Source organism: Anser cygnoides, chromosome 1 (assembly GCF_040182565.1).
Source record: "Anser cygnoides isolate HZ-2024a breed goose chromosome 1, Taihu_goose_T2T_genome, whole genome shotgun sequence".
In the NCBI taxonomy this organism is placed as follows: Eukaryota; Metazoa; Chordata; class Aves; order Anseriformes; family Anatidae; genus Anser; species Anser cygnoides.
The window spans coordinates 42,427,584-42,454,543 of NC_089873.1; the positions used below are offsets into that span (position 1 = coordinate 42,427,584).

At 37.5% G+C, this 26,960-nt stretch overlaps 1 protein-coding gene across 14 annotated transcripts in view; it reads left to right on the plus strand.

Moving 5' to 3' along the window:
• The window catches only part of NAV3 (neuron navigator 3), a 411,556-nt gene extending 385,679 nt beyond the window's left edge, over window positions 1-25,877 (plus strand). For 11 of the 14 annotated variants that reach the window (XM_048047448.2, XM_048047439.2, XM_066993373.1 and 8 more), the window contains 15 exons: window positions 532-653; window positions 1,257-1,277; window positions 2,441-2,613; window positions 6,354-6,507; window positions 8,599-8,773; window positions 12,220-12,317; window positions 12,971-13,066; window positions 13,368-13,536; window positions 14,285-14,520; window positions 16,528-16,682; window positions 17,644-17,715; window positions 18,130-18,326; window positions 18,862-18,980; window positions 21,687-21,890; window positions 24,162-25,877. In XM_048047448.2, the coding sequence (XP_047903405.1) occupies window positions 532-653; window positions 1,257-1,277; window positions 2,441-2,613; window positions 6,354-6,507; window positions 8,599-8,773; window positions 12,220-12,317; window positions 12,971-13,066; window positions 13,368-13,536; window positions 14,285-14,520; window positions 16,528-16,682; window positions 17,644-17,715; window positions 18,130-18,326; window positions 18,862-18,980; window positions 21,687-21,890; window positions 24,162-24,281 (2,111 nt within the window). In that variant the 3' untranslated portion in view covers window positions 24,282-25,877. The remainder of the gene's footprint in view (window positions 1-531; window positions 654-1,256; window positions 1,278-2,440; window positions 2,614-6,353; window positions 6,508-8,598; window positions 8,774-12,219; window positions 12,318-12,970; window positions 13,067-13,367; window positions 13,537-14,284; window positions 14,521-16,527; window positions 16,683-17,643; window positions 17,716-18,129; window positions 18,327-18,861; window positions 18,981-21,686; window positions 21,891-24,161) is intronic. The other 3 variants (XM_048047441.2, XM_048047444.2, XM_048047455.2) reach the window with 1 other exon arrangement.
• Window positions 25,878-26,960: the final 1,083 nt, after the last annotated feature.

The window sequence follows — 26,960 nt, forward strand, 5'->3', positions numbered from 1 at the left end:
TAGAGGCTTTTAAGAAATTGAAACTCAAAAGCCTCACCAATCTTTTTAATATTCTCCACTTCTTATTTTGTTTCATGTGTTTTTAATGAACTCTTGCCTGCTTATTTCCATCATGGTATATTAGAAAGTAGCATCTGAATGCTGATAAACCCTGCTACAAGTCACATAGTGCCTATACTCCTCAGGGAAAACAAACATGTGATGGTAATAACTCAACTAATCTGTCTGTAACAGAAGCTACTTTGCTATGAGGTTATGCCTGCATAGATTGCTGTGTGGGATCACTGCTTTCATGCCTCCCAGTCCAGAGGAGCACATAAGTGTTTTGTGTATATTCCCATTGACTCCCATGTGGTTTCTCATGGGCTGCAATATCTTGGATCCAAGCCACAATAAGAATCAATGCCATTTATGTGCATTTAGACTCCATTTGAAGAGTGGGATGCTGTATAAATATAAAAAATGATTATTATACTGAAGCAGAGGCTGTCACCTAGACAGATAGCTTTCAATGTATTTTGTTTTCTTTAGATTTACGTATAAGACGGCAACATTCTTCAGAGAGTGTTTCCAGCATCAACAGTGCGACGAGCCACTCAAGCATTGGCAGTGGTAATGATGCTGACTCCAAGAAGAAGAAAAAGAAAAACTGGGTAAGTGCTCAGCAGGTTTTAACCTGTCTTTTAGCTATTATGTCATTTCCTAGCGTGTGAGTAGCATAATGGCCCATTTCATCTACAATATTTGTGTGGGGCCAGACAGATGCAAAGCAATTCACTTGTACCCATACTGTGACACTACCAGCAAACTAAAAATTGTTGAATAACAGTGGGGAATTTTTTGCATAAATCAGGATAATTTAAAATAAAAATAAGAAGTGCAAATGGCCTTAAAATAGCTGTTATGACCCAGAATATCTCTGGGCCACACTGAAAACCTGTTTAATTTTAATTCAGCAGGAGTGACTAAAAAGCTTTAGTCAAATACTTTACCCAGCTTTGAAGGGAGTTGAAATCTGTTAAGAATTCTCATGTAAAATTAGCATGGTGTTTAAAGAAAGTAAGATGGTTCTCAACTGGAACACACAAATACCACATAGTTCTAAGGGTTTAATCAAATACTTACATTAAATAAAGAAGAAAATATGTTTGTTTTTTTTTTTTTTTAATATTACCTGCATAAACATTTGTTTTAAAATACTTATCAGCCTTCATTCCCTTGATTTGTAATTCCACACTCTTTCATGTTTCTGCAAGGTGAACTCTAGAGGAAGTGAGGTGAATATGTACCATGGAAAATTTGGCATGCATCTATAAAGAACCCTATCTTGGCATGATTGCTATTTATTTTGGCAGTAGGCTTTTATACCTTCTTAAAACAGATTATCTTGTATGTCTTCTCAGTTTGCCTCTATTCATTTTAATCTTAAAGTTTAGACTATAGAAAGGGGGAGTGTAGCCAAAATCCATTTCTTTCTTGTTAGATATCATGATCTGGAAAATATTTAAACAATGTTTCTCTGATCAGTGGTCACACTCCCCACTCTCCAATTATATCATGAACATAACACGTTTGAGTACCTCATTTTTATAGAGGTTTGTCATTGAGTTCTACTCAATTTTAAATCAGAACACCTTTCTGAAAATAAATAAATTAAACAACACATTTTCCCTAAAGATGACTAACTTCTGTATTTAGACAAAGGTATCAAAGAATGGGCTAGTTAAAACTCACTGCAAACAAAACTGATGTCATCTTGGCTCCTGAAGTAAATGGCTCTTTGGCTATTCTGTCCCTTTTCGATACTGGTAAGAGCTTCTAGAGAGAAAAAGCAATGCTTTCACATTCAAAGATCTTACTACTCTAAAGGAAACTGCAGCGAAGAGTAGATACCTTTCAGCTAACATTCTTTTCAGTAGTACAGCAAAGCAAGCCTCATGTCCCAGCTTAAGCCCTCTCGCTTGTGATCCAAATCGTAGCATTGAAATAGTTTGATCATTCAAATTTTTAACAGGAAAGTTAATTGGCAAACCCAGTAAATTGGACTTGTCTTTTCATTTCAGCATTTAGAAGGAGCAGGTTCTGCCTGCTCTAGATGTGAAGTGGTTATTTAAAGCCAGCCCTGGAAGGGAATGCCATGGGAATGGGATTCCACTGGGGCTTAATGGCTTTAAATGAGCACCCCTCTGCCATAGCTGCACCACTCATTCCTGCACCTTTTCCATAGACTTACGTTTGCGCTGTGCTGGATTAATAAATGAAAACAAAACACTGTATCATGTTTTTAGAGATACTGTGTTGCATATGTTAATACCTTGCTTCTGTATACTGACCTCAGGCAGTGGCTAGGATGGCATCTGCAAACTAACTCTTCGAAACATGACCTGCATGCAAATTGCCGAGACAAGGAAAATTATCTTGCTCTATGTTTGTTTTCCAGCTAAGGAGCTCTTTCAAACAGGCCTTTGGAAAGAAGAAGTCCACCAAGCCTCCTTCCTCACATTCTGACATAGAAGAGCTGACAGATTCCTCCCTTCCTTCATCACCCAAATTGCCCCACAGCTCAGGAGAGTGTGGGGCAACATCAATGAAACCATCACAGTCAGCATCTGCGTAAGTTTCTCTCTCTTAGTAAATGATTCTTCCCAAATGGGATGGACTGTGAGACAGGCCTCCTCAAATGTGTTGCAAATCAGAAACCATTGCCAACAGCTGAGATCTTTTACTCCCTTGCTTCATTCATTTGCTAGGTTTCTTGCAAGTTTCACTCCATTTAGACACCGACAGCGTTTTCTTAGGATTTTCCTTCCTTTCACAGCCTTTATCAAAAATTATCTAGTGGTACAAATTTCTGTACAAATGAATATCCAAAAGCTCATGTTGTGCTCTTCCTGCACCATTAACAACTTGATCATATCCATTTAGTAAAGGCCAAATACTGCAGTTGCCTTTCTCCCCGACATGCTAAACGATGTTATTTTCCTGCTAGCTTTGGATTTTTACAAAATGTTCATCCTTTCATTATTACTTTCTCTATTTCATAACTCCTAACTTTTTTAAAAAACTTTTTCCTCTTCTTTTACAGCTTGGAATTCTTTGCAGGATGTTATTTTATTTTTTATTTTTATTCAAATCAACATCTTTACTGTGTCAAGGCTGAGAACAAGTCATCAATCAAAAGCTGTCTCATTTTGTCTTTATGAAATCATCTTTACTTGTTTTTTTGCTTGTTTGTAGTTTGTGGATTTTTTTTTCTTTCTAATACATTCTTATAGATTTCTCAGTCCTCATTCATATTCTTCCACATTTTTTTTTTTTCATTTGTATAAACTAACTTTTTCCAGTGTGGGGAAATCAGACTCTTTGAATGCACTCTCAAATGCATACTACTGGTGCCAGCCTTCCTTTTCTTGTCCTGACTGAGAATAATCAGAGCACGACTATTCTTCCTTAAAGTACCCAGGGAATTCTATTGTAGTGACTAATTGCTGAGGTTTCAAGCAGAATTTCCCTGTGTTATGTAGGTGCCTTTAATGATCAGTTTTTGATAGACTCGAAGGATTTTTATTACTAGGTTTAGGAATTTGACAGCAAATACTCCCACAAAAGGAACTGCTCCACAGTAAGTTTTTTCTTTCTACACATTCTGTGCAACCTACTAAGGAGTATCTCATCTAGCTGTCTAGTTTTATTGTGTCTTTTATAGGAAACCTTTATGATTTCAGGTATATGTATGTTGTGGGGGGAGGATTTCTACATGTTTGGCACCCTCGAATCTCGTTTGTTATCAACTTTAAAATCACTAGTAAAAGACTTGATAGAAAGTGGCTGAAGTTAAACAGAACACTGTTCATCAACAACATTGTCTATTAATGAATCACAGAACTGCTTTCATAACCTTAAACTGTTTTCTTTCCTCCAACCCTGCTTTTTTCTCTGTCTCTTTGATTTGCTCTCTAGGTGTGCAGGTCCCTTGAATTTATCAAGGGCAATACTACGTCTAGTCTTTTATCCCAAGGCCTTCCCATTGTTGTCTCTGAGTCTGGACTTCCTAATCTCCACACAGTTCATAGACTTCTAGTTCTTCCTCTATAACGTTTCTGAACACAAAACTTTCTGATCTTATTATACCCTCCCCCCCCCCTTTTTTTTTATTGTGACCTTTCTACATAGTAAAACATAGGTTCCTTCTCTTCCATGGGGAGATCACATAAGTTGTATTTATTTAGATTAATTTATTTGTCTGTTATACTGATAACATTACTTTCTTTGAAAGACTGTTTTCTATTGCATCATTTAAAATTCTGTTTCTTTCAAGAGTTTTTGTAATTGACAGCAACCTCTGTTTAAATATCATGGCTTAGCTCCCTTTACCCAAAATAACCTAATTATTTCTGAATCCCGAGACTGTCACAAGGTAGAAAGAATAAAATTATTTCTTTCGTACTACCCTGAGTCATTGTCTGAAGTCAGATCAGGATTCTGAGCTTCTTTCTGTGACTGCTCAGGAATGCAACCTTATCTTTTTGGTTTTCTTCCTTTTGATGAAATCTGAACTTCCTGTTGAATTTCACAGTAGTAGGAGCTGAGTGTTGACAAGCTCCAGAGTTTGCAAAAGAAAATTTTATTCATACTTTCTGCTTCCATTCTGCTTGTGTTAGCAGTCTACTCAGCATCTTCCTGCTTCTTCTACAACCAGACCCAGGCTTTCTGCTTCATTTTTATCTTCTATGAAGCTGGCTTGTCAAGTTATATTTTCATTCCTTTTCACCCTCAAAATGCAGCGGGGAAAAAAAAAATAGCCAACAAATAGATACATGACTTCCCAGATGTCCAAGTTGCTATATGAGCTAAAATATGCATGTAAAGAAATTTTCCTTTCTTACTTTGTTAGTGTAGTTATGGGCACTTCAAACCAAGAATTGTACCATAATACTTGGAAAATAAAATCCTAGTAAATGCCTTTATTCATTTTTACTCACATTTAAAATATTTGTACATGTTGTGAATAATATTATTTTTCTTCTTCAATTTGCCATATTTTCATTTGCCATGAACTCATCAGCTTCCCCTTGCTTACAGTTTCTTTATATATTTTTTCTTTCCCTGAGTCTCATATTCTAAAACATTACCTTTACTTTCTTCCAATTGCATCTGTCCAATACGTGTGTATGCAGGTCCTCTCTAGGCTGGCCACCAAAGAAAAGGCAAAACGGCCATGTGATCTACAAGCATAGATCCCGGTAAAATTGAGTGTGGGGCATGGAATTGTATACTCAACTGCTGACCTGAAGAGTGCTGCATTTTCTTTCCCAAAATGCATTTGCATGCATTCTGGCAATTAAATTTGAGCTCTGTTTCTTGTTTGTATATTAGTAGTAATAATCACAATAATAATACTTATTGTTATAAAATGTTTTTTATATTTAAATTGTTCTGCAAATATTAACTATTTACAGTGACAGTAATAAAGAATACGTAACATTTAGTGAATTGGCTGAAAATATTGCACAGTATAACAATGTATTCAAAATTCAGTGTTTTATTTTCTATTGGTTCTATTATGCAACAGATTTAGGTCTGATAGACACATAGAGCCAAAACAGTCTGAAATAGGAACTGGACAGGCTGGATGCCTAGGCCAGTCATGTTTTTATCTTTTCTCAGAATAAAATGGTTTCTTCCCTTAAAATTAATGCTTACAAAAATAATCATATGGAGATTGCTTTTAATCCTATCTTTCAGTGAAAAAAAAAAAAAACTATGAAAAAATCCTGTTATTTCAGACACCATATATTTCCAAATGGCAAACCATAGGCAAAAAGACAAATCAAAATCAGTACAGATAAAATCTTCTAGATCATGATGTCAAGGTCTGTCTCTTTGTGTACTGTTCAAAACAGAGAATATTGTTATTGCCTAATGATCTGTACTGCATACTTCAGTTCTTACTATTGCTACTTAGGAAAATCATAACCTTTACACCAAAGCAACAATGCAGATATAAAATCAAGTTATAACCCATGGGTGATGCGCAGTCAAAGAAAGACGTCTGAAAAATTTTTAACAGCTTTTTTTCACCATAGTGAACTATCCAATAAACTAAAGAGGTATAAACCAGGCTGATCATTTCATCTGGAGAGGTGTTTCTTTTCCTCTTTTTTATTTTTATTTATTTTTATTTTTTTTTAATTTGCAATTTGAGCCTTTTCATGTTTCTTTGATAGGATTCTCTCTTCACGCTCAGGTTTCACCAGCAGCAAGCATTTTCTGTACTTTGATATTTAGTAATGACACTGCTTTGGGGGGAGAACCTTCCTTTAATCTCTTGCCTGTTTCCTGCTCCTCCTTAGGATCTGTGAGTGCACAGAGGCAGAGGCTGAAATTATTCTTCAGCTAAAGAGTGAGCTGAGGGAGAAAGAGCTAAAATTAACGGACATTCGTCTTGAAGCCCTCAGCTCTGCACATCATCTGGATCAGATTCGGGAAGCCATGAACCGCATGCAGGTCAGTGCAGTAGTTTAAGTGATCACAGGGGTGCATACCAAAGGAATGCTTGGTGTATTTTCTTTGTTTTGTTTTGGGTACCAAAAAATGTTGATACAAAATAAACTGCTCTAATACAGTTGGACAATAGTTCCAACAGATGGGTATGATAAGTGTTCACTATTAGAATGATAATAATAGTCTTAGCATTTATATTAATAACTAAAATGTTTAGGAGTGATGGAAGAAGGTATTATCCGTGCCCGGATGATATTTGTTATCTAAACCCTATAGCTGGGGAAATCTACATGACAGACAAGCAAATTTCTACAGAACTTTAATGCTTCAGCCATGGGGGAAATATGTGCATACCCTCTCATCGTGTCTAATTCCTAACCTACTCATGGCTTGCAGAAGCAAACTATATGAAATTTAATTAAATGATTGTATCCAGCATCACTGACATTTTTTGTTGTCAGAAGATTTTCCCCTACACAAGGCTGAAAAAATATAGAAAGAATGTCAGTGTTCTTCTCTGGATCATGGAGCTTTATGGGACTCAGCTCTGTTGCCCACATAAAATTATCTAGTGTCACGGAGGGTGCCCAAAAGTATCCACAACATCCACACAGAGTGTGACATAAATCCTTCAGCAGATCTGTGCTCTACAGTCTTAAATCAGGCTACAAGGACCTAAACCAAGTGAAATCCCCAGAGAGGTTTGCTCTAGTTTGCTCACATGCCTCCAAAGTTTGAATTTCACCAAAGCTGAGCAGAAGCGACTACCTCAGATGCTGTCGCTGGTAATCATCACTTCTTCTCAAGTGTTCCCCAAAAGACAAATCCACCTTGGATATGACAGACTTGGTGATGTTTTGGAGAACTGATGGGGACTGGGAAGGGGAAAAAGTTGGATTGGTAAGAAAGAAAAAAGAATACTGTGTGTATTCAAAGCATCTTAAAAATCTAAAGCACAGCTGAATGGAATATTGTTAAGAATTGTGTAATTAAGCAGCATACAGTGCAGAGTAGATTGAGATTACAAACCACATTTCATTGTAGTTCCTGATGTGAACCCAAGGCTAAACTGGGGCTTTAACCTCTTTTTTTCTGTCAATATTTGCTTGTTTGGCCCTTCCCTTTCACCTTCTTCTCACTTTTGCCTATATGATCTAATCTTTTTGTAGCAGTTGCATTTTTTGTGTGTGTGATGCCATCCCTTATGATTTACTTCTACAATGGGCCGGCCAAACAGCCTTCATAAAAGAATAGGACTTTTAGCAGAATGTTAATGAATGTGGAATTAAATGTGATGTGCAAAACGGTCTGCAAGAATAAGCAGTTGCTTTGTGCTACACTTCGTGAAGCAACTGAAAACTAGATCTAGCTAGTACCAGGCTGTTCCCAGGCTGTTTTCATTTTATTATTGTACATCCAGTAATCACTTGGCACCACTGAGGATTTAGCTAAAAAAATTTCCTAGTTGTGCTGATTCATCTGTCACTGTATGTTTTCATCAAAGGGGGTTTGCTGGCCATTACATGAACAATCTCATGTTTGAATGATCAGAAAGTCTTATCTGATACTAAGGAGGGTTATGAAACTATTAAAATATGAATTTCTATTTTATATTATTATTTTTTTCTCCTCTGTGAAGTTGTTGCTTAAATTTTGCCTTCAATGGCAATAATAATTTCTATGACCTTAGGAACACTGACATATCTAATATTTTAACAACTTTAACTGACCTAAGATTTTTGGTGATTAAAAATAACTTCTAAAACTGGGGATAGCTGAGGAATTTCTCATCACACTTGTACTGTGGTCAACAGTATTAGAAGCACAGAAAACTGAAGATTGTGGTGTTTAGGAACTGTCTCAAGGCAAAAGCTAGAACAAGGTCTTAGGGTTTTTTCCCTTCATTTCAGAAATGAAGGCAATCCAGCTTTCACTCTCTGGGTTTTTACTTCTGATACAGTACTGCCTGCTGCCATGAAACTGCTAAACCACTTATCTCCTGCAGGTGAACAGCAGGCACCAGGATAAGCACTGCCAGTGGTTTTCTGAAAGAGTAACCTCCTGTGCTTTTATGTTGATTTCTTATGAATACAGAATGAAATAGAGATACTGAAAGCTGAAAATGATCGTTTAAAGGCAGAGACTGGAAATACTGGAAAGCCTGCTCGGCCGTCATCAGAATCTTCAAGCAGCACATCATCTTCTTCATCACGGCAGTCACTAGGACTTTCTCTGAACAATTTAAACATCACAGAATCTGTAACATCAGGTAAACATAATTTGAGCACATGCATGCCTCAGCAATTAGTAAGAATTTATTAGTTTTCATCCTTTTAAGGGGCCATGTACCAGAGGCATGCCTGAAAATTAATACGCCTCATATCACTCGTGAACATTAGATACATATTCACTAATCGAGATGAAGAATGATCTTGGCAGACATTTCTGAAAATTTAACTTTTAGAAGGCTCTGAATGCTAACAGCAGACTGTTCATTCTGTTTGCTCAGTTCCTAGCAGTGATACTCTCTACCTACCTAGTTTACAATACTATTTTATCATCTGTTTTACAAGTGATTTGAAAAGAGTAGTATTTGTTGCAGTATATGACAACTATATATATATATATATATTCTCTTGTCCATATGGGACAAATGAACATAGTACATGAAATTTTCCTTCTTTATTTCCTTTTTTTTTTGTATTTTTATTATTCAGTTAGCTCCCTTAACTTCTTTTCGTATTTGCAGCTGAAGCAGAGAGTGTTCTCAGTTAGCTTTATCCTTTACACTCTTTTTACGTAGTATATCTAGTTAGCCTATGTCGGACCAAATCACCATTCATGACAGGAACCAAACCCGCCTGCTTTATTAAGCACTCTCATTGTCTTCTGTGAATGAGAGAAAGCAAGCAGAACTGCGATCCACATCCTGAACATTAACATTTGATTATTTTCCATGTCATAGAGTTTATGATAATAAGCCTTCTACACTTGTTTTGATAACGTAGCCAAGAAACAGAAGTGCTGTCTCTAACATTAGAACCAGGAGCACAGCAGAAGCAGAGCAGCGCTCATTAGCGTAGACTCCACAGAAAGTATAATGCAGTCTCTGGAAGCAGTAAAAATGTGGGTAATAATTGTAGAAAGAGTCTAGGCAGGACTACAGCTGAGAACGTGCCAAACTGCCTGACTGTAATTTGGGTTGGCAGTTAGTTATATTATCTTGCCAGTCATTGATTACATGGGTATTTGAATATTTCTTCTGGCTAATATCAAATTTTATATGAAAATCAGTATGTGTTTATTTACATCCCAACCATTTTTTATTATTATTATTTTTAACCAGTTTTAACTTTTAGAATGGATGAACTCAACTTGGACTGTGGTATACAACAGAGTGTCACAAAAACTGGGAGAAAACATTTACCTATTGCCCCTGCTCACACGTGTGCACACATTAAAATAAATAAATAAATAAGCAGAGTAGATTTTTTTAAATGGTAATCATAGAAACTCTTTCATGAATAACAGCTATTAGCACTTTGTCTCTTGACTCTAACTCTGTGTAGATATAGGAATAAACATAATATAAGCTTTGTATAATTTTCTGTGTTATCGGTTCAAAATGTTTTTCTAGCATGCGAAGTAATTACTTTTGGTTATAAGAAATTAAAGAAATAAGGGTGCCTAATGAGGAGTGGAGGATTTCATTTGATTATGAATCCAGACTTTTTGATCATCGTGAGTATCATTTTGCTGCTGTGCCAGAGAACTTGGAAGGGTGACAGCTTCATACCAAGTCCTGTGGGGTTTCTGAGGCAGCTGAAGTACTATCAATCAAAAGTCCCTGAGATATGAAGAGATTAAACATGCTGGGAACTAACCTGAGAGAGATAACACAGGCTTTTTCTCATCACACTACAAATGCCATGGCACTTAGTGGGAGACCAGTGTGAACTGGAAATGACCAAAGCTATTCATTGCTTCCCAGAGGTATGACCAGCTCCTCCAGATAGGTGAAAAAACAGCAAACAAGAACCAGTACAGGAGTTTCTCAGTAGCGTTTGATGAAAAGTTTGCCAGAGCTCTAACAAAAGCTCCTCTGGGGCCACCATAACATAGCTAGGGATGGGGCCGAGCAAGAGGTAGTTAAAACAATTGGCACTCCCCTGAAATTAGACCCCCTTGGACATTTCTTCTCAGCCCCTTGTGTCAGTGAGAGAGAGCTCTCAGTAGTAGAGGGAAATTTTTGGTGCCTCATTCCTATAGACTTACAGAAAACTGCATTTGAAAGGCTACCTGAGGGTCATTTGGAAACGTTTCAGAGGAGGATCAGAGATATTGTAAATTGCTCTCAGATGAACTGTGACATTATGGAAACTCTTAAGGTTTGTCATATATGACAAAATGCAAAACAAGTGAAGTGAAACATTTAGTGTTGATGGCACAGAAGAACTGGCTTCTGGGAACAAAACAGGCATAGATTTGATTTGTTTAAGCTCACAACAAAAATGCTTCTTCATCTGATCCATTAAAAATAAATAAACAATAAATAAGCAATCCAACAGAATCTGCTTTCTAGATCTCTACTTTATAGGTCTGGTGGTAGATTGTCAAAAATTTTATAAGGATGTATATATAATACATTCATTGAACTCATACTGATAAGCCTTTTTTGTTTTGGCTTTGAGCAAGTACTTCCGTGACTAAATCTCACTGGCACATTCTTTAATTGGGATGATATCTAACCTTGTGCAAACTATGACATGAAGTCAATGCATTTCTTCAGTCACCACAATAAGAATGAGCAGGATTTAGGGTAGTGGATTACTGTGCTGACCTTTGAAGAAAATGCAAATCCATATTCTCTCCTAATTTACTAGTTAGTTTAAATGTCTAACAGTAAAATTGCTGAGAGAACTTCTAGAGGCAGCAGTTTTATCCCCTGCAATAAAGCTGCAGGCTCAGTCTTCAGTAAGAAATACGTCCATAATTCTCATTTTAGGAATTAGTGAGCAGATAGGGGAGCTAGAAACAGAGGCACAATACAGATCAGCATTGCTCTTTACCTCCAAGAAAACGAAAAGCTTTTCTTAGAGAAATGGCTGAATACAGGGTCACATATTCTGGAGGAATGCAGTGTGATTTTCTAATGGATTCTCTTTGTAAACCTGTACTGCAGGGAAAAAAAAAAAAAAAAACACTTTGTCCATACCATGTGTACAGAAGGTAAAGAAATCAGCTGGAAAGAAATTAAAATGCTATTTTACTGTAGCAGCAAACATATTGGTGCAAGGATTTGTTGTTTTTCTTCAGACAGCATTCTAAAGGGCACAATGAGTGCCCAAAGGTATAAACTCAATTTAGGTTTTAAACAACATTACTTTGTGGGTGTATGTTTATTTTGAACAAATTCCAAGAAAGAAAGCAAAGGCAAAATTGTAATGCAAGTATTCATTTCTTTCTGGTTTCCCAATTCATTTCTACATGATTAAATCCCATAATATTGCTTCTAGAAAAATGACAAATTATAAATTGTTTTCATTTCCAAGAGAAGAGGAAAAATAGGAATTAATACAGGTGAAAATGATTGCAAGTTGTTGTGATGTCAACATTTCCTTTTAACCAAACAACCTTTGGAGCAAGTGTTGAACTGATGAGGTAAGCATAACTATGTGATTTGTCAGGTTGATCTTGTCCCTTCTTTTATTGCAGATATTTTGTTAGATGATGTCACAGATGGAGCACTCCACAAAGAAGGCCACAGTGTGAAAATTTTAGTTACTATAAACAAGGGCTATAGCCGAGCCAAGGTAAGTTCATTATCCAAAGGTCTAGTCACAGTATTACTGCTCTGACAAATCTTGCATTACAGTAACTAAGCTCTTTTCAGTATTTTCAGGAACTGAGTAAATATTGGAAAGACAGCAGCTCTTTCCTTTGTCATCCATGCTCAGTACAGTTACACACTCTCCATAGACTAATGTCATATGGCCTCCTATTGCCTTTGTGGTGGCTCAGACACTACCAATTCTCTGTTTAATTCATAGTAAGATGTTCTGGAACTTGCTAACTCCATTTTAAAGTAGCTATAAATTAGATTTATGCCTTTGGCCTCTTAGTCTGCAACTATGAATATGCTGCTAGGTAATTAATTTGGAATTATATTGTTGTGTTTTCATGTTCTGTGTTGCAGAAATGTTCCTAATACTATGCAACTTTAATTTACATTCAGCTCTCTATAAATACAGATCCAATTTTAGAGAAGATTAAGATACTGTATTTCCTTCTGTATAAAGATATACCAAAGTAATATCATCTATACATATTTCAGGCACAGAGACAATTAACAAACCTGTAATATCACATTCCAAATATTATTTTTCTTTTCTGGAAAAACAGTGAATCTTTATAGCAAACAAATTGCCTCCATTTTTAGTCCAGTTTGCAAAATCTCTCTTTGTAGGATCAAAAAACACATGCATATCTGATAGGATCAATCGGAGTCAGTGGAAAAACAAAATGGGACGTTTTAGATGGTGTAATCAGGCGTCTCTTTAAGGTAAGGCATTGAAAAAATAGCTCAAGTATTAATTCAATAGTCTTTCTCACTTAAGAAAAATCCTTTATATTTTGGCTTAAGTCTTTTTTTTTTTAAAACATATAGCTAGTACCAGTATTAACCTTTATTATTAATGTTGCTGTGTTTTTTTCATCATCATAGTCAGTTCTCTATTGAATATAACTGCAAGAATCTCCTTGCCAAATGAACTCACCTGTACCAAAATATTTTTCAAACTGCTTTCATTCGATAACCACCTATCTAATCTATGTTTATATCTTATGTTTTAATATAATTTCAGGAATATATTTTCCGAGTGGACCCAGCTACTAGCCTGGGTTTAAGCTCTGACTGCATTGCTAGCTATTCTATAGGGGATGTAATTAGAGCCCATAGCCTAGAAGTGCCTGAACTGCTGCCTTGTGGATATCTGGTTGGAGATAATAACATCATCACTGTGAACCTGAAAGGTAAAACCCTAAGAATATTTTTGCAGACACTGTACAGTCTTTCACTGAAATCCCCGATACTTTTTTCTTTTCCTAAGTCCTGACCTTTCTGTATTTTGTCTCCAGTTCAAAGATGCATTTATCACACAAACTCTCTGTATGATATTGTACAATATCTAACGAAGTGGGGCATTTTGAGGCAAATCCAATAATATCCCTTTCATTTTCTGACTGCCAAATAACAGCAAAATACAAATTTCTAAACAGTAGCCAAAAACACAAACAAAAAAGAGATTATGATCAAAATGTTTATGCATTACCCAGTACCGCAGGAGAAATTTGAGCCACTTAAAAAGCTGTAGGGATCTGCTGTTGGAGGGGGGCCTTCAGAAGAACTGTCCATATATTGTTGTGACAAACAACAACCCTTGTGGCTGTCACATTGACCTTTTTTTTCTTTTTTTATCTTGGCTGCCTACAGTGTCTGAAACACACACCTTTGCCTCGCTGAGCCTTCTTTTCACATTTACCCTGATTTCCTTTCTCCCACCTTTCTAGTCACACTGACATTGACACTACTTAATATTTTGGCCCTATGGAAGGGTGTAAGCATTTCCACAGTAATGAAACCCTTGATAGGAGTTTGATTTAGGAAGATGTATCTCACCTTGCTTTAGAGCATGGCACCAACATCATCAGGTGCTGGGCCAAACCTGTACTTACCTTAGCAAGGATGAAGACAAGCCATTTTTCTTTTCTTTTGCTCCAGGAGTGGAAGAAAACAGTTTGGACAGTTTTGTGTTTGACACATTAATTCCTAAGCCAATTACCCAGCGTTACTTTAATTTACTGATGGAGCATCGCAGAATTATTCTTTCGGGACCCAGTGGCACAGGAAAGACCTATTTAGCTAATAGGCTGGCTGAATATGTTATAACTAAGTCTGGCAGGAAAAAAACTGAGGATGCAATTGCAACTTTTAACGTAGATCACAAGTCAAGCAAGGTAAGTTACAATTGAAATGATATCCTATTGCCTTCATATTGTTTTCAGTGAGAATATAGAGTAGACCCTATTAATTGGCATATTGTTGTATTGCTTGGTTAGTATCTTTTTCTACAAGGATTCAGTCTCCAGTTCCAGGGAATACTAGAGACCAGATCATTCTGTTGTAAACAAACCACTGCGAAGGGAGTCAGAACTTTTCCTTATTTGAGGAAATTCATCTTAAGGATATATGCAGAGTCACACATCTATGTAACTTCAGTTCTTAGAGTGTCTGTAATTCCTTTGTCAGAAGGGTTGGATATATAGAAAAGCTGGTCTAACTTCCTTTTCTGTAGTGGTAATAGCAGTTTATTGTTAGTGAAGGTTTGAGAATGAGGATTTTGAACTACTCTCTTGGGTGCTGCTTCTTAATAAACACTACATAAATATGACTGCTGCCATGGTTTCTGACATGAATTGGTCAGGCAGCTGACCACATTAAAATGACTTAATGTATCATGTCACATTCAGAGTGATTTACACAGCTCAGATTATCAAGCTTCTAATATGACTACCCAGGTTATACTAATCACTTGCTATCCTAAACTGAGTATAGTATACTCAACTTGTATACCTATATAAATATAGTATACCTAACTTGGTACCCTAGGAAAGGAAATGAAAAGTTTTGCCCAGAGCTTTCTGATTTGCACAGAAAATAATGAATGTTAGCATAGCATAAGAAGGAAGCATACACAGATCTCAAAGGGGTGAGAGGACCATTCCAGTAAAGACATCACTTTTCTCTGTCTTAATGCAGAGGATTTGTGTTGCCTTTTACTTTGGCAGTGAATGTGTTCATGTTTTATTGCTGTACCATATATACATTCATAACAGATATTGTCCCATGAAAGAGCAAACTTCTGAGTTGATGGAAAATTGCTTGTTGTATGTGGTGGTTTTTTTTTGTTGTTGTTCGTTTGTGGGTTTTTTTGTTTGTTTGTTTTGTTTTAGTTTTGGTTGGCTGTTTTTTTCTCCTTTTCCTTTGTTTCTAACACAATTTACATAGAGTTTGTAGTAAAAAAGAAAAAACATCATTGTAAAATGCCAAGTGTGCTTGAATAATACAGATGGTACTTTTTCTTGGAAGAAAACCATGATGCTCCCTAAAGACACCTGAGCATAAAAAGCCAAACAAAAGTCTTTCTTGAAATAAGAAAAAGGTTGCATATTCTTCTTAAAGAGAAAAAAAAATCTGCTATCCCTGATCCAGGAAGTGAACTGGCAATAGGAACTTTGCCGGTAATATTGAACATTCCTAACACTGACAAAATTAGATACCTCTAGGGATACAGCTGTGAAACTTGATTAGCCCAGACCCTCAAGGGCAACAAAGTGTCGGGGAAAATATGAAAGGTTTTGATTATAGAAAGCTTGCTTTTACTCCAGCAATAAATGGCAGCTAAACAGATAGCTGACAAAAAAATATTTACACAAGGAACTTTATTATGAGGTGTGATAGAGTATCCCCAAGAGGTTGAACAGATTTTCAGTGAGAATAGTAAAAGGAGATACCTGGGGAAGCAGTTCAATATGCCTAGGTTGTGTAACAGTTTGGAGCTGGGTTGCTTTTTTGTTTGTTTCTTTTTGTTTTGTTTATATATATATGCATAGAAATGTAGCATTCATAGAAATGTATAAGATATTTCATTGCAACCTGTTTTCCAGTGGAGATAAGATATTTTGCCAGCAGGTTTCTAAGGACTGTGTCCACCAAATAGGAATGTGTATGCTTCAGTCACTTGCCTTGAGTTTAGTGCCTTTGTTCATCTTAGCATGTGGCTTCAATGTTGTCCTGTCTAAGAAGCAGGTCTTCCTGCATGTGCTCATCCAGCTGAACTGTCCACAGTGGTGAAACTCTGTAGCAGCCTCTTTATCTTTCTGAAAATCTTTTCCCCTGAAATTGCATCTATGGTCTAATTGGGTTAATATTTTTTTTTCTGATTTTCATTAATCCTGCTGAAGGATCTGCGACAATACCTAGCTAACCTAGCCGAACAATGCAGTGCTGACAACAATGGTGCTGACCTCCCTGTGGTCATAATTCTGGATAATCTCCACCACATCAGTTCGCTAAGTGACATCTTCAATGGTTTCCTCAATTGTAAATATAATAAATGGTAGGTAGAAGCTCTTTTCTCCCACACATTTTGCAATTTTCACACACATTTTGCAATTAAAACAGTAAAAGCTGTTTGTTACTTTGCAAAATAAAATATCTCCGGGAAAAATTAGACTCCCTTAGGCTATGACCCTATGTGGGTCTTTTAATTTAACCACTTCAATAATTTTGACCCTCTTCAGCCAAGTACTTATGTGCCTGCTTTATATATATGACGTACGTTTATCTCAGCGAGATGTAAATGTGTCACTGAATTTAAGAATGTACTTAAATCCTTGACTGAATTAGGGTCTTATCCCTTTTGCCCTGTCAGATCACACAAGCTCATTAGTACCCTGAGGATAATTTATGAGAGAGTAAAAAGAAATGTACTTTATAATAGTAGAATGTGGGACATGTGTGAACCCATGAATCCATGCAGAAGTAGCTCTATACCTGGTGGACAGTCTTCTTGTGAGCTGTAGTACTGCAGAAGTGTGAAGCTTGATGACTGTCCTTTATTGCCAAGAAAGAATAAAAAAATAATGTTTTCTGGGACTTCTGCTGGTCAAATACATTGGCTATTTCTATTGTAAAAGCACCATCATAGGGATTTCTCTTCATAAAATCACTGCATGCTATGTCCTACTCATGAGATTCACTGCCTTCTGAAATTAAAACTCTAAGCTTACTACAAAATAATGAGGTACATGAGCATAGGGTTGCCTCATTTATTTCTTTATTACAGATGAGTGCTAGTAAACTACAAATGTGCAGAGAGGGAAATCATGCAAGAATAAGCATTAAAAAAAAAAGTTACTACATTTTAAAAAAAAAGTACTACAGAAATATTTTAAATCTAAGACTTCAACATATCCACATTTTCTTCAAAATTAGCCTAGTGCAGCTAAGAATAAAGAATACTCTCTGAATATCTGAAAGGATTCTCCCTCAACAAAACATACTACTTCTCTTTCCAGTCCTTATATTATTGGAACTATGAACCAGGGAGTTTCTTCTTCACCAAATCTGGAGCTGCATCACAATTTCAGGTACATTCACTCTGTTTTTACTCTGGCCGTGTTTGCACAGAACTTTCAAGCTCCCTGCTTCTCAGACCAGTTCTTCAACAAACATTGATCTTGTGTCTCATCACAGCAAATTGTTTTAGCTTCTGTGGCTCTTCTGTACTGATAGGTCTCAATATGGTGTTTGGGATAAGATACTTTCCAGCATCTCTATCAAGATGATGAATTTAATGGCATTCTTGCATTCCATTTGTTTTCAGCAATGCCTTGAATTCCTGATGGGAAGTGTAACAGTGAATAACATGGTTTACCAGAGCAGTTTTGTATGTGCTGGCTCACGAGACTTAGAAGTTTATGACATTATCATCATCTGTATGTTTAAGAGGAAATTACATACTTGCTATTCATTGCTACTTGACATTTATCCTTTCTACACAGGTGGGTGCTATGTGCTAATCACACAGAGCCTGTTAAAGGCTTCTTGGGCAGATATCTGAGAAGGAAGCTGATTGAGACTGAAATAGAAAAGAACATACGCAATAATGAGCTCATCAAAATCATTGACTGGATCCCAAAAACATGGCATCATCTCAACAGCTTCCTAGAAACACACAGTTCTTCAGATGTAACCATTGGTGAGTCCTGGTGGAGTGGTTTGAAATAAAGATGTAGACTAACCATTTTAAAGATCTAAAGGTTGAAGGTTGAATTCTCTTTTTAAAAGTTCTCATCTCTCAGTGGTAAATACAGCATAAGTGTGGGGAATTTGACTGGTTTGTGTTGCCAGCAAGGTTGAAATGAAAATGGAAAGACAGTATGTATTTCTTGTTATTTATGCGTTGGTTGCTAAACGCTTTCGAGTAAATTATCTTCATTTAGCAAACTAGCAGGTGGGAGATATATATGTACCTGAGGTCTTCTGGTGGAATGTTAGCAAGAAATCATCTTTGTACATAACTTTGCCATTAAAACTTTTAAGTGTTCATCAGGCCTTAGAATTGGATAAAGTGACATTATTTCATTTTTAATAGCAGGTTACCGATAGGTCCCATACTTTAGCCCTGTATTAGTATTCTCTATGTTTGTTTACTCCAGTGTTACTTTTCTGTGAGGATTATTTTCAGTATGCTCCCTAGTTCTACTTTTTCAATACACAATTTGACTTCTCAGGTCCCCGCCTTTTCCTCCCTTGTCCTATGGATGTTGATGGCTCCAGAGTGTGGTTCACAGACCTCTGGAACTACTCCTTGGTGCCATATCTTCTGGAAGCAGTGAGAGAAGGGCTTCAGGTATGTCATTTGCTTCCCTGCATTTTTTTTTCTTAGTTTCATAGGCTTTCTCCAAGTTACTTTTAACCAATGCATTCAATTCTGAATGCTGTTGGATTTACAAGAAGAAATCTGTGGTGGGATTATAGAAATCAGTGTTGGGCTCCTTTTGACTTGCTCATAACCTGATGTATAAAATTTTGCTTTTCCTGTTCCAGCAGTAGCATATCTAATATTTTATGAAGAGGGTTTCACCTCTTTGACAGGTGGAAGGTTCTTTTTTCTCTGTTTAAACAGAATTCATAGCAATGCTTAATAAAGCTCAGATTGCCTCCCTGTATAAGGCAGTCTCAACCAGCCTCTACATGGGAGAGTTAATAGCCCTTACCCTGGTGTAAGAAAAGAGCATTGGTCTGCCTGATCCTCCCCAGACTATGTACACGAGTATGCATGTAGGCATATGAAGAAAAGCTTGTGAACACATATCCAGCCAGACTGAGATTGATTACTCCTTGGTCCCGCTGAACATGAGCGTCTGTCCCTTTTTACCCTTGCATCTTGCACTTTCATTTATATTTCCTCTGGTTTTGATCTCTCCTTTGTTCTTCCTCTGTATGGGCAAAGGTTTTCTCCTGACTGTAATTCTCATTGTGGATATCAATGCTATTAGTTCACCATTCCCTCCATCCTTTCTTCTCCAGGCATTAACACCAGTTCTACTCTCTTAACAGTCTCCAATGATTGCTACTGAACTAGTAAAGTTTAATAGCAATTTTAATAGAAGGAGGGCTACAACTAGTTTCACCATATAAAGGACTATAAGCTGCCCCATATAGGTTAAGATTTAGGACCATTGCACATCTTTCGAGTAAACATAAATCTTGAAATTAATCCAGACTTTTTTTCTTTTCTTTTTTTTTTTTTGGCTTTTCCCTGTTTCCTTTCCTTTCATGTAGTGCAACTCTATGCCCTCTGAAAAGATGCACTGTGGAAAAGCTATATTTTTGCCACTCGTAACAGTGAAAAAAATTACTGCACAGTGCAAAGGGGATTGTTTTGGAATAGTCAAAGAACTGTGTAAGCAGCTGCAGCTTCTTTATGGCCTTGTACTGACATAGTGACATACTGACGATGGAGGTTTTGAATCTTGCCTGTTGAGTATCTCACACTTTTCTACAACTGCTTACCTCTCTGGGAATTACAGTGTGTTTATGCCTTGTGCAAAAAACTGCCAAACATCTGATAAAACAGCCACAGTGAGATTAACAGCCCTTGTTTAGATCAGCTATAAAAATGCGGTGATATTCTTCATGTTCATATTTTTCCAAGCATACAGGGTAGGTACTTAAATGAAAACTTCAATTCTGGAGCAGAAGATGGCAGCAGACAGAAGAAAATATGTTGTTTTGTGAACCATTACAATTTTTATATGCTTTGGATGCCTTCCATAGAATAGCATCATTAATAATAAACAGAAATCTTTTTTATGATATAGTTAAATGTTCCTGGTACCAGAGAAGGGTAGAAACTGACTTTCTAGCATGGCACTTTGTAAACTCACTTGCCAGACACGGAGTTTACAAACCTTGCCCCAGGTTCCAGAAAGGATTTAGTTACTGTTCGTCTCAGATGAGGGGAAATGCTGCCTACAGTCAGGAGTTAGCTTGCTACTTCCATGAGAAATATTTCCACTTGGCTTATTTAAGCAGATACCTGCTAAGCAGCCAAGCCTCTGTGTAGGGCAGAAGGCATCTGAGTATCTCTGTACACAATATAGGGAACTTGGCTGCCTAAACTGAAGCTCTGGATTCAGCAAGTGCCTGGGAGCAGGTGTTATAATGATAAGCACAACTCATCTGTCTGGCTTTAGCACTAGAATCCTTCGCTGTTTTACTCCCATTAAGAGTACAGCCCATCTCAACGCCTCTGCCAATGTTACACTCATTCCTGGACTGTGTGAAGCTGTTTGAGCTGGGAGAAATCATGGAAAGCTCTGGTGGCGGGCTCCCAAGCCACATGTGTCATTGTCACTATCACATTGTCACACGTAACACAGCTAAAGGAAATCTGTGAAGCAGCAACCAACGGTCTCTCAGTTAACATGTTGCTTCTGAGCAGCACTGCGGGGAGAGCACATCTTAGTGAGGAAGCTGCTGGGCCTCCTAAACAAACTATTCTTATTTTTTATTCCTCCTGTCCTTCCAGATGCATAAGCCTTTTCATGCTTTATGGTAGGGAAAATCTATCCTTTGTGAATTTCTTCTATTAACCTCATGAAAGATCTCAAGGTGCGGACAGATGTCTGCTTCTGCATCCTGTTTTGTCAGGAGAAGAGAACAATCAGTTCTGGCACTTCCTAATTCACTTCAAACAAAATCCAATTAACTTGAATGCTTTAGATAGGTCTGAGTTAATTTCACTGATACGCCTTAAGCAAGTTACCAAAAGGTCTCATTGCTCGTTGTGTCAAAAACTTGTAACTCCCACTGTTGCCTACAAGTATCACTAGTTATGGAGTGCTTTTCAACTTGCAGCCACTCTGGGTATTGAAGGAGCACTAATGGAGATGAGGTCTTTTGAATGTCTTATCGTATCTGAGTGCTGAGCATGTTTGAAAACAAAACGTTTACTAAAATGGTTTAGGTGTGTTTGATGACTTTTGTCTGCTATTACAACTGGTACTGGAAGCTCTGTAGGATACTTACCTGTGCTTTATCCACACTACAGATGTACGGTAAGAGGGCACCCTGGGAGGATCCCTCCAAGTGGGTAGCTGATACCTATCCGTGGAGCTCTGCAACTCTGCAACATGACTGGCCATCATTACTTCAGTTAAGACCAGAAGATGTTGGTTATGAAGGCTATGCATCAGCAAAAGAAGGAACAACCTCAAAACATGCCCCACAGACTGATACAGAGGGGGATCCCTTGGTAAGATTTAAACTTTGGGAAAAATGTTTTTCAGTATGTACTTCACTGTCACATGTTAAATTCTACACTGTACAGTAAAAAATGTACTGTGTACCTGTTCCAAAGTGTGCTTTTAGAATGAATCCTACCACAGTTTATAAGAAATAATGAAAATAATAGGAAAATCTAGCAAGAGGGCAAGTATCACCATCACATTAATATGTCCCTAAATAATATGCATTTTGCATCTGCCCAGAAATCTTTATAATGTTTGGATACCATTCTTAAGCAATCTGATTAATCAGCTTATTCTGAAACCACCTTTCCAGGTTGGACTGTTTGTCTTCTACATTCTATAAGTGAAGCACTGAGAAACTCACATTATCTAACTTTGCTGTCAGAGAGAATTTAGTGGAAATGCAAATTAGACTGCTATCCTCCCATTCCCCAGAACATTTCAAGATAACTGATGACTATATAGCAGTCTTAATGTAAAGGAATGCAAGTATAGTGGCATTAAAAGATAAGAGGTTTATTTCCCTAAGTGCCATGTATTGTTTTATTTAAATATGATCCCAGATGTTTGGGTTTACTATTGCCTCCTCTGATAATGGAATATTAAATTGCATATATTGAACTGCTGTTTCTGTATAGTACTTTCTCTATAGACAGTCTTTATCATAATTCATAATACTATTTTAGAGAATTGAACCTCTGGAATACAGGTAGCCCTTTGAAAAAGGGAATCTTTTAGAGGAAAATGTTTTTAACTCTTATCAGTGCTAAAGCAACGACTTCTCAGCCTACTTGAAGTGTTTGGTACTCATACCGAGACCTTGAACCCCAAGGAAATGTGGGAAATCAAGTCATCTGACCTCTTGTCTTCCAGAACATAAGCCTTGGGGTAACTGACCTTGTGATTCAGGCTGCCAGAGATTTTATTTTCCAGGCTTCCAGCAAATATGCCTCCCCTTCCACTAAGGTGAAAATACTTGGGCAGGCAGAGTTCAGTGTCCAGCCACGCTTGCTCCCTGCACACTGTGATCAGTTGCTTACAGCTTCCTGTATCCGACTAGTTATCAGAAGCCTGAAACTTGTGAATGTAGGGCTTGAGGTGGAGCTCACCGGGAGAAAGACACTGGCATGTGGGGAGCACAAGCATATCCAAAGACTATGCTTGAGGAAATAGGGCATTTCACAAGTAGGCTGTGTTACACACCCACTGCATGTATCCAGTACGCTCAGGCATGGATACTTATAAACCTCCAGCAAAAGCTTCCTGATTAAACACTCTTCAATTCCAGGAGAAAGCTTTGCAAACTGTGTGGGGTGAAACCATAGAGATGTAAGGATTCGTGAGCAAACAAGGAAAAGGAGCTTAATGCACACACACACACAAGGATATCTTTGCCTCTTTGGTATTTCATTGTCTGTTTTGGTTTTTTGTTTGTTTCTTTGTCTGTTTTTTGTTTTCTTTTTCTAAAGACAGATCATTTGTTCCTTTAAAAACAACAAAATTGTGTTCACAATATCAACAGTGCTTGCAGCCCTGAGTATGCTGGCAGAAGTGGATGTTTTACAAATAAAATCCTGATGGTTATATGCAGTTAGGCATCAAGCATCCAAGTAATTTTCTGGGACTTAATGCTGCTTTTTGATGTCTTTTTTCAGATGGGCTTCAAGTCCTAATAATGCCCAAATTAATTCTGTGAGGGCTCGCCCTCTCTCAGGAAGGAGGGTCTTTTGCTGCTCCCCTGCTGCAGTCAGCCCCTCAGCAGCAGATGGGACCCTTTCTGGAAGTAGCTGGCCCCGGTCCACCCTGCGCTCCCTCCCTCCCTGTCTCTCTCCTGCAGAGGGTATATGTTAGTGTGATTATGTTTTCAGTTGCATTTTCAATATGGTGAATCTACACCATCCAAAAATGATCTGGAAGCTTGACTGTCTCCAAATATGGGCCCAGATGTCCAGCTGTGATATGGCTTCCTTCCCTTGCTAGTGGTGCAGCTGCAGCCGTTCTCACCCCTGAATGAAAGAGAGTTATCAGGCAGCTCCATTATATCCCTCTGGCTCTCTGGACCTTTAAACGCACACTGCTATTTAAAGACCAGAAGGTAGCGAAAAGGGTGCCAGGAGGAGCCGCTGACACCCTGCCCTTTCCGAAATCCTTTTGTATGGTCCCCTCAGCTAGATACCAGCACACCTCGTACAGCAAGGCAGCTTAATTAAATTTTAACACGGCCACTGCAGCATTAAATGAGACAAGATTATGTGAACATTTCTTTCTTCTTTCAGATGAATATGCTAATGAGGCTTCAAGAGGCAGCCAACTATTCGAGCGCACAAAGCTGTGACAGTGATAGCACCAGCCACCACGACGACATTTTGGATTCATCCCTTGAATCGACTCTCTGAAAGGGACAAACCTTGGTGGAGGATTATGGTAAAATCTGTTTCCACTAGACCACTGCCAGTATTAAAGCAGCACGCCGAGGTCCCTGAATGAGAATGGTGTGTTGTAGGTAGGCAGGAGACCTAACTCTGCAAAGTCAGGAAGAAAAATTGAAGTGGAAAGCTTGAATTAGTTTAATTTCAAGGCATTTTGATACCTACGGAGCCAAGTGAGACTCCATTTGTCAACTGGAAAATGCCCTAGATCAAGGGCATCTAAGCAGATTGCACACGTGTTAGCCAAACTGGAATTTTTTTTATTTTCCTCTTTCTCTTTCTCTCTTTCTCTGCCTCTCTCTCTGCGTCTCTGTTTCTCTGTACAAGTTTACAGTGCAACTTGGGTTTTTCTTGTTGGTTCTTTTTTTTTTTTTCTTTTTTTTCCTTTAGTTTACCCTGAGGCACTGCATGAACAATGCAGTCTTCTAATTCTCTTCTAACCTCTGTTGTGCCACATGGTGCTGGTCACAGGACTGCAGTGGTGTTTGTGTTGTACGCTACTGCCCATTCCAAAATGAGTCAGAGATGATGATAGTAACTCAGAAAGCACAAACAGTATTGTGCAATCACCAGAAAACATGACTGTGATATGCTGGATAAGTGCCAATTTAATTCTAACTGCCATGGTCACGGTGATGCGCTCCATCAAGTTTTTAGTATACAAGTCACAGATTTTATAAAGTTGTTTTTACCACAAAGGTCTTTTTTAACCACCTGCCCACTCCTTAACAACAGTTTTATACCAATTATTAACCAACACTGATTAAAGGCTTCTTAGGGCTTCATTTGTTTGAGCCTTTTCAGTGAAAGAAGGAACATTTCTTATGGTGCTGTCTCACTGCCTTAAAACAGATTTCTAGAACAGTCTTACAGTTGGTTTAGTTCCTAAACCATTGGTAATTTACACTGTTTTTTTCTTCATTTACTAATGAGAAAACGTCAGTTAACACAGTAGCCTCATATCTGTATATCATGATTTTTTAAAGAAATGGATAGGAGAAAGAACAGTTGCTATATAATATTTTTATCTTGTGAATAGATTGCTCTGCCTACCCTCAGAAATACACAAGGAACCCAAACCCACTTCCACTGCCACCTAAATGCTGAGGAAAATCGGCTCAAATCCATTTGGTCCCATGGAATGGAGTTTTTGGAGGATAGACGTTTTGAATTTTTATCCAGCAGAGCTGGATGCACTTGATGCAGCATGAGCACAAATATATGTTTTGGTTTTTTTTTCCTTTTTCTAGTTTTAGCATGTTGTTTTGATTGCTATAGTTGTACATGAAAAAATCAGCATAAAAGAACACTGAAGCAGTGATGTCCACTGTGGAAGAGGAAGAGTTTATACTGTAAAAGTGGGTTGGTTTTGCACAGTCTACTGGGTGGGTAATGTAAATATGAAAAAAGAAAAACAAACAAACAAAAAAAAAAAGCCTTGCACAAATCAAATCAAAAACAAGCAAACAAAAAATTGTATTTTATTCTGTTGGTGTTAAGAGATGTTTCACTTGCTGAGATTTCCTGTATGTTGCAAACAAATACAGAATGCAAACCTTAAAAGCTGTTATTACCTGGTGTGTTTGTCCTGTACTTACAGTTGTTCTGACTATGCAGGAGCTATCAATGCTACAGTGAGCATGTTTCAATATCTATATGAAGCCAATACATTTTGGGGGACAAAACAGCTGGAAATGTTTAAGTGCATATGTCATGGCAGGCTACAACCAGATTGCATTAAAACTGCTCAGAATATCCGGGAGTGCTCCTTTACCACTAGAGGCATCCGGTTCAAATAGGTGCATATAAACCAGAAGGTACCTAAGGGCTTTGGCATTGTGTAGACATGTACTGTACACCTCCATAGATGTTATCTTCAGGATGTATATTTGGTGCTATTAACACTTTGTGGCCACCCCGTGGTCACTTGCTGTAAAACAAAGATAAATCAATGCAGTTTTCAAATGGCACTGAGCTGCATCACTGAATCTAGAGGTTCCTACACGGTGCTATTGCCCTAATAAAACTCCAACTGATGTTATGCATGTAGGATTCAGTCAGACCAACATCATGCCCCCAAAATTTGGATCCATTTCTGTTGTACAATGTCAGTGCGTACATCCTGACTGACTCAAAGAACTAAAGGAAAGCTGCTCTTTCCTGTACCTGTGCTCTGAGCAAACCTGCAGATCTTATCCTGCCATATTTAACACACAAACACACAATATCACATATACAAAACTTCCTGCAATACATCTCAGTGAGTCCACCTAGTTTACAACTCAGAAATTGTTTGTGAAACATTTGTCTGTATACATTTTATATTTTGTACATTTTTTGATGTAACATATCATGTAAATAGACAGAAACAGTGAAATAAATCATCTGAAAAGTTTTGTAGTCTTTGTAAAGCCCTAATAATAAGTATTTGGTGTCATCGGACTTAACTGGATGATGTATTTTCTATTGGTTTATTGTTCCTCTAGCTTGTAAACCAGCTTGCGTATATTTTTTTGCAGGTGTGCGCACTGTATCTGTCTAAATTATTACTTTGCCATTAAAGTGGAATTATTTATTGAAAACACAGTCTGGTGTTTTTGCAGTCAGGACCACTTAACGGTTAGATATTATGTCAAACAAAAACAT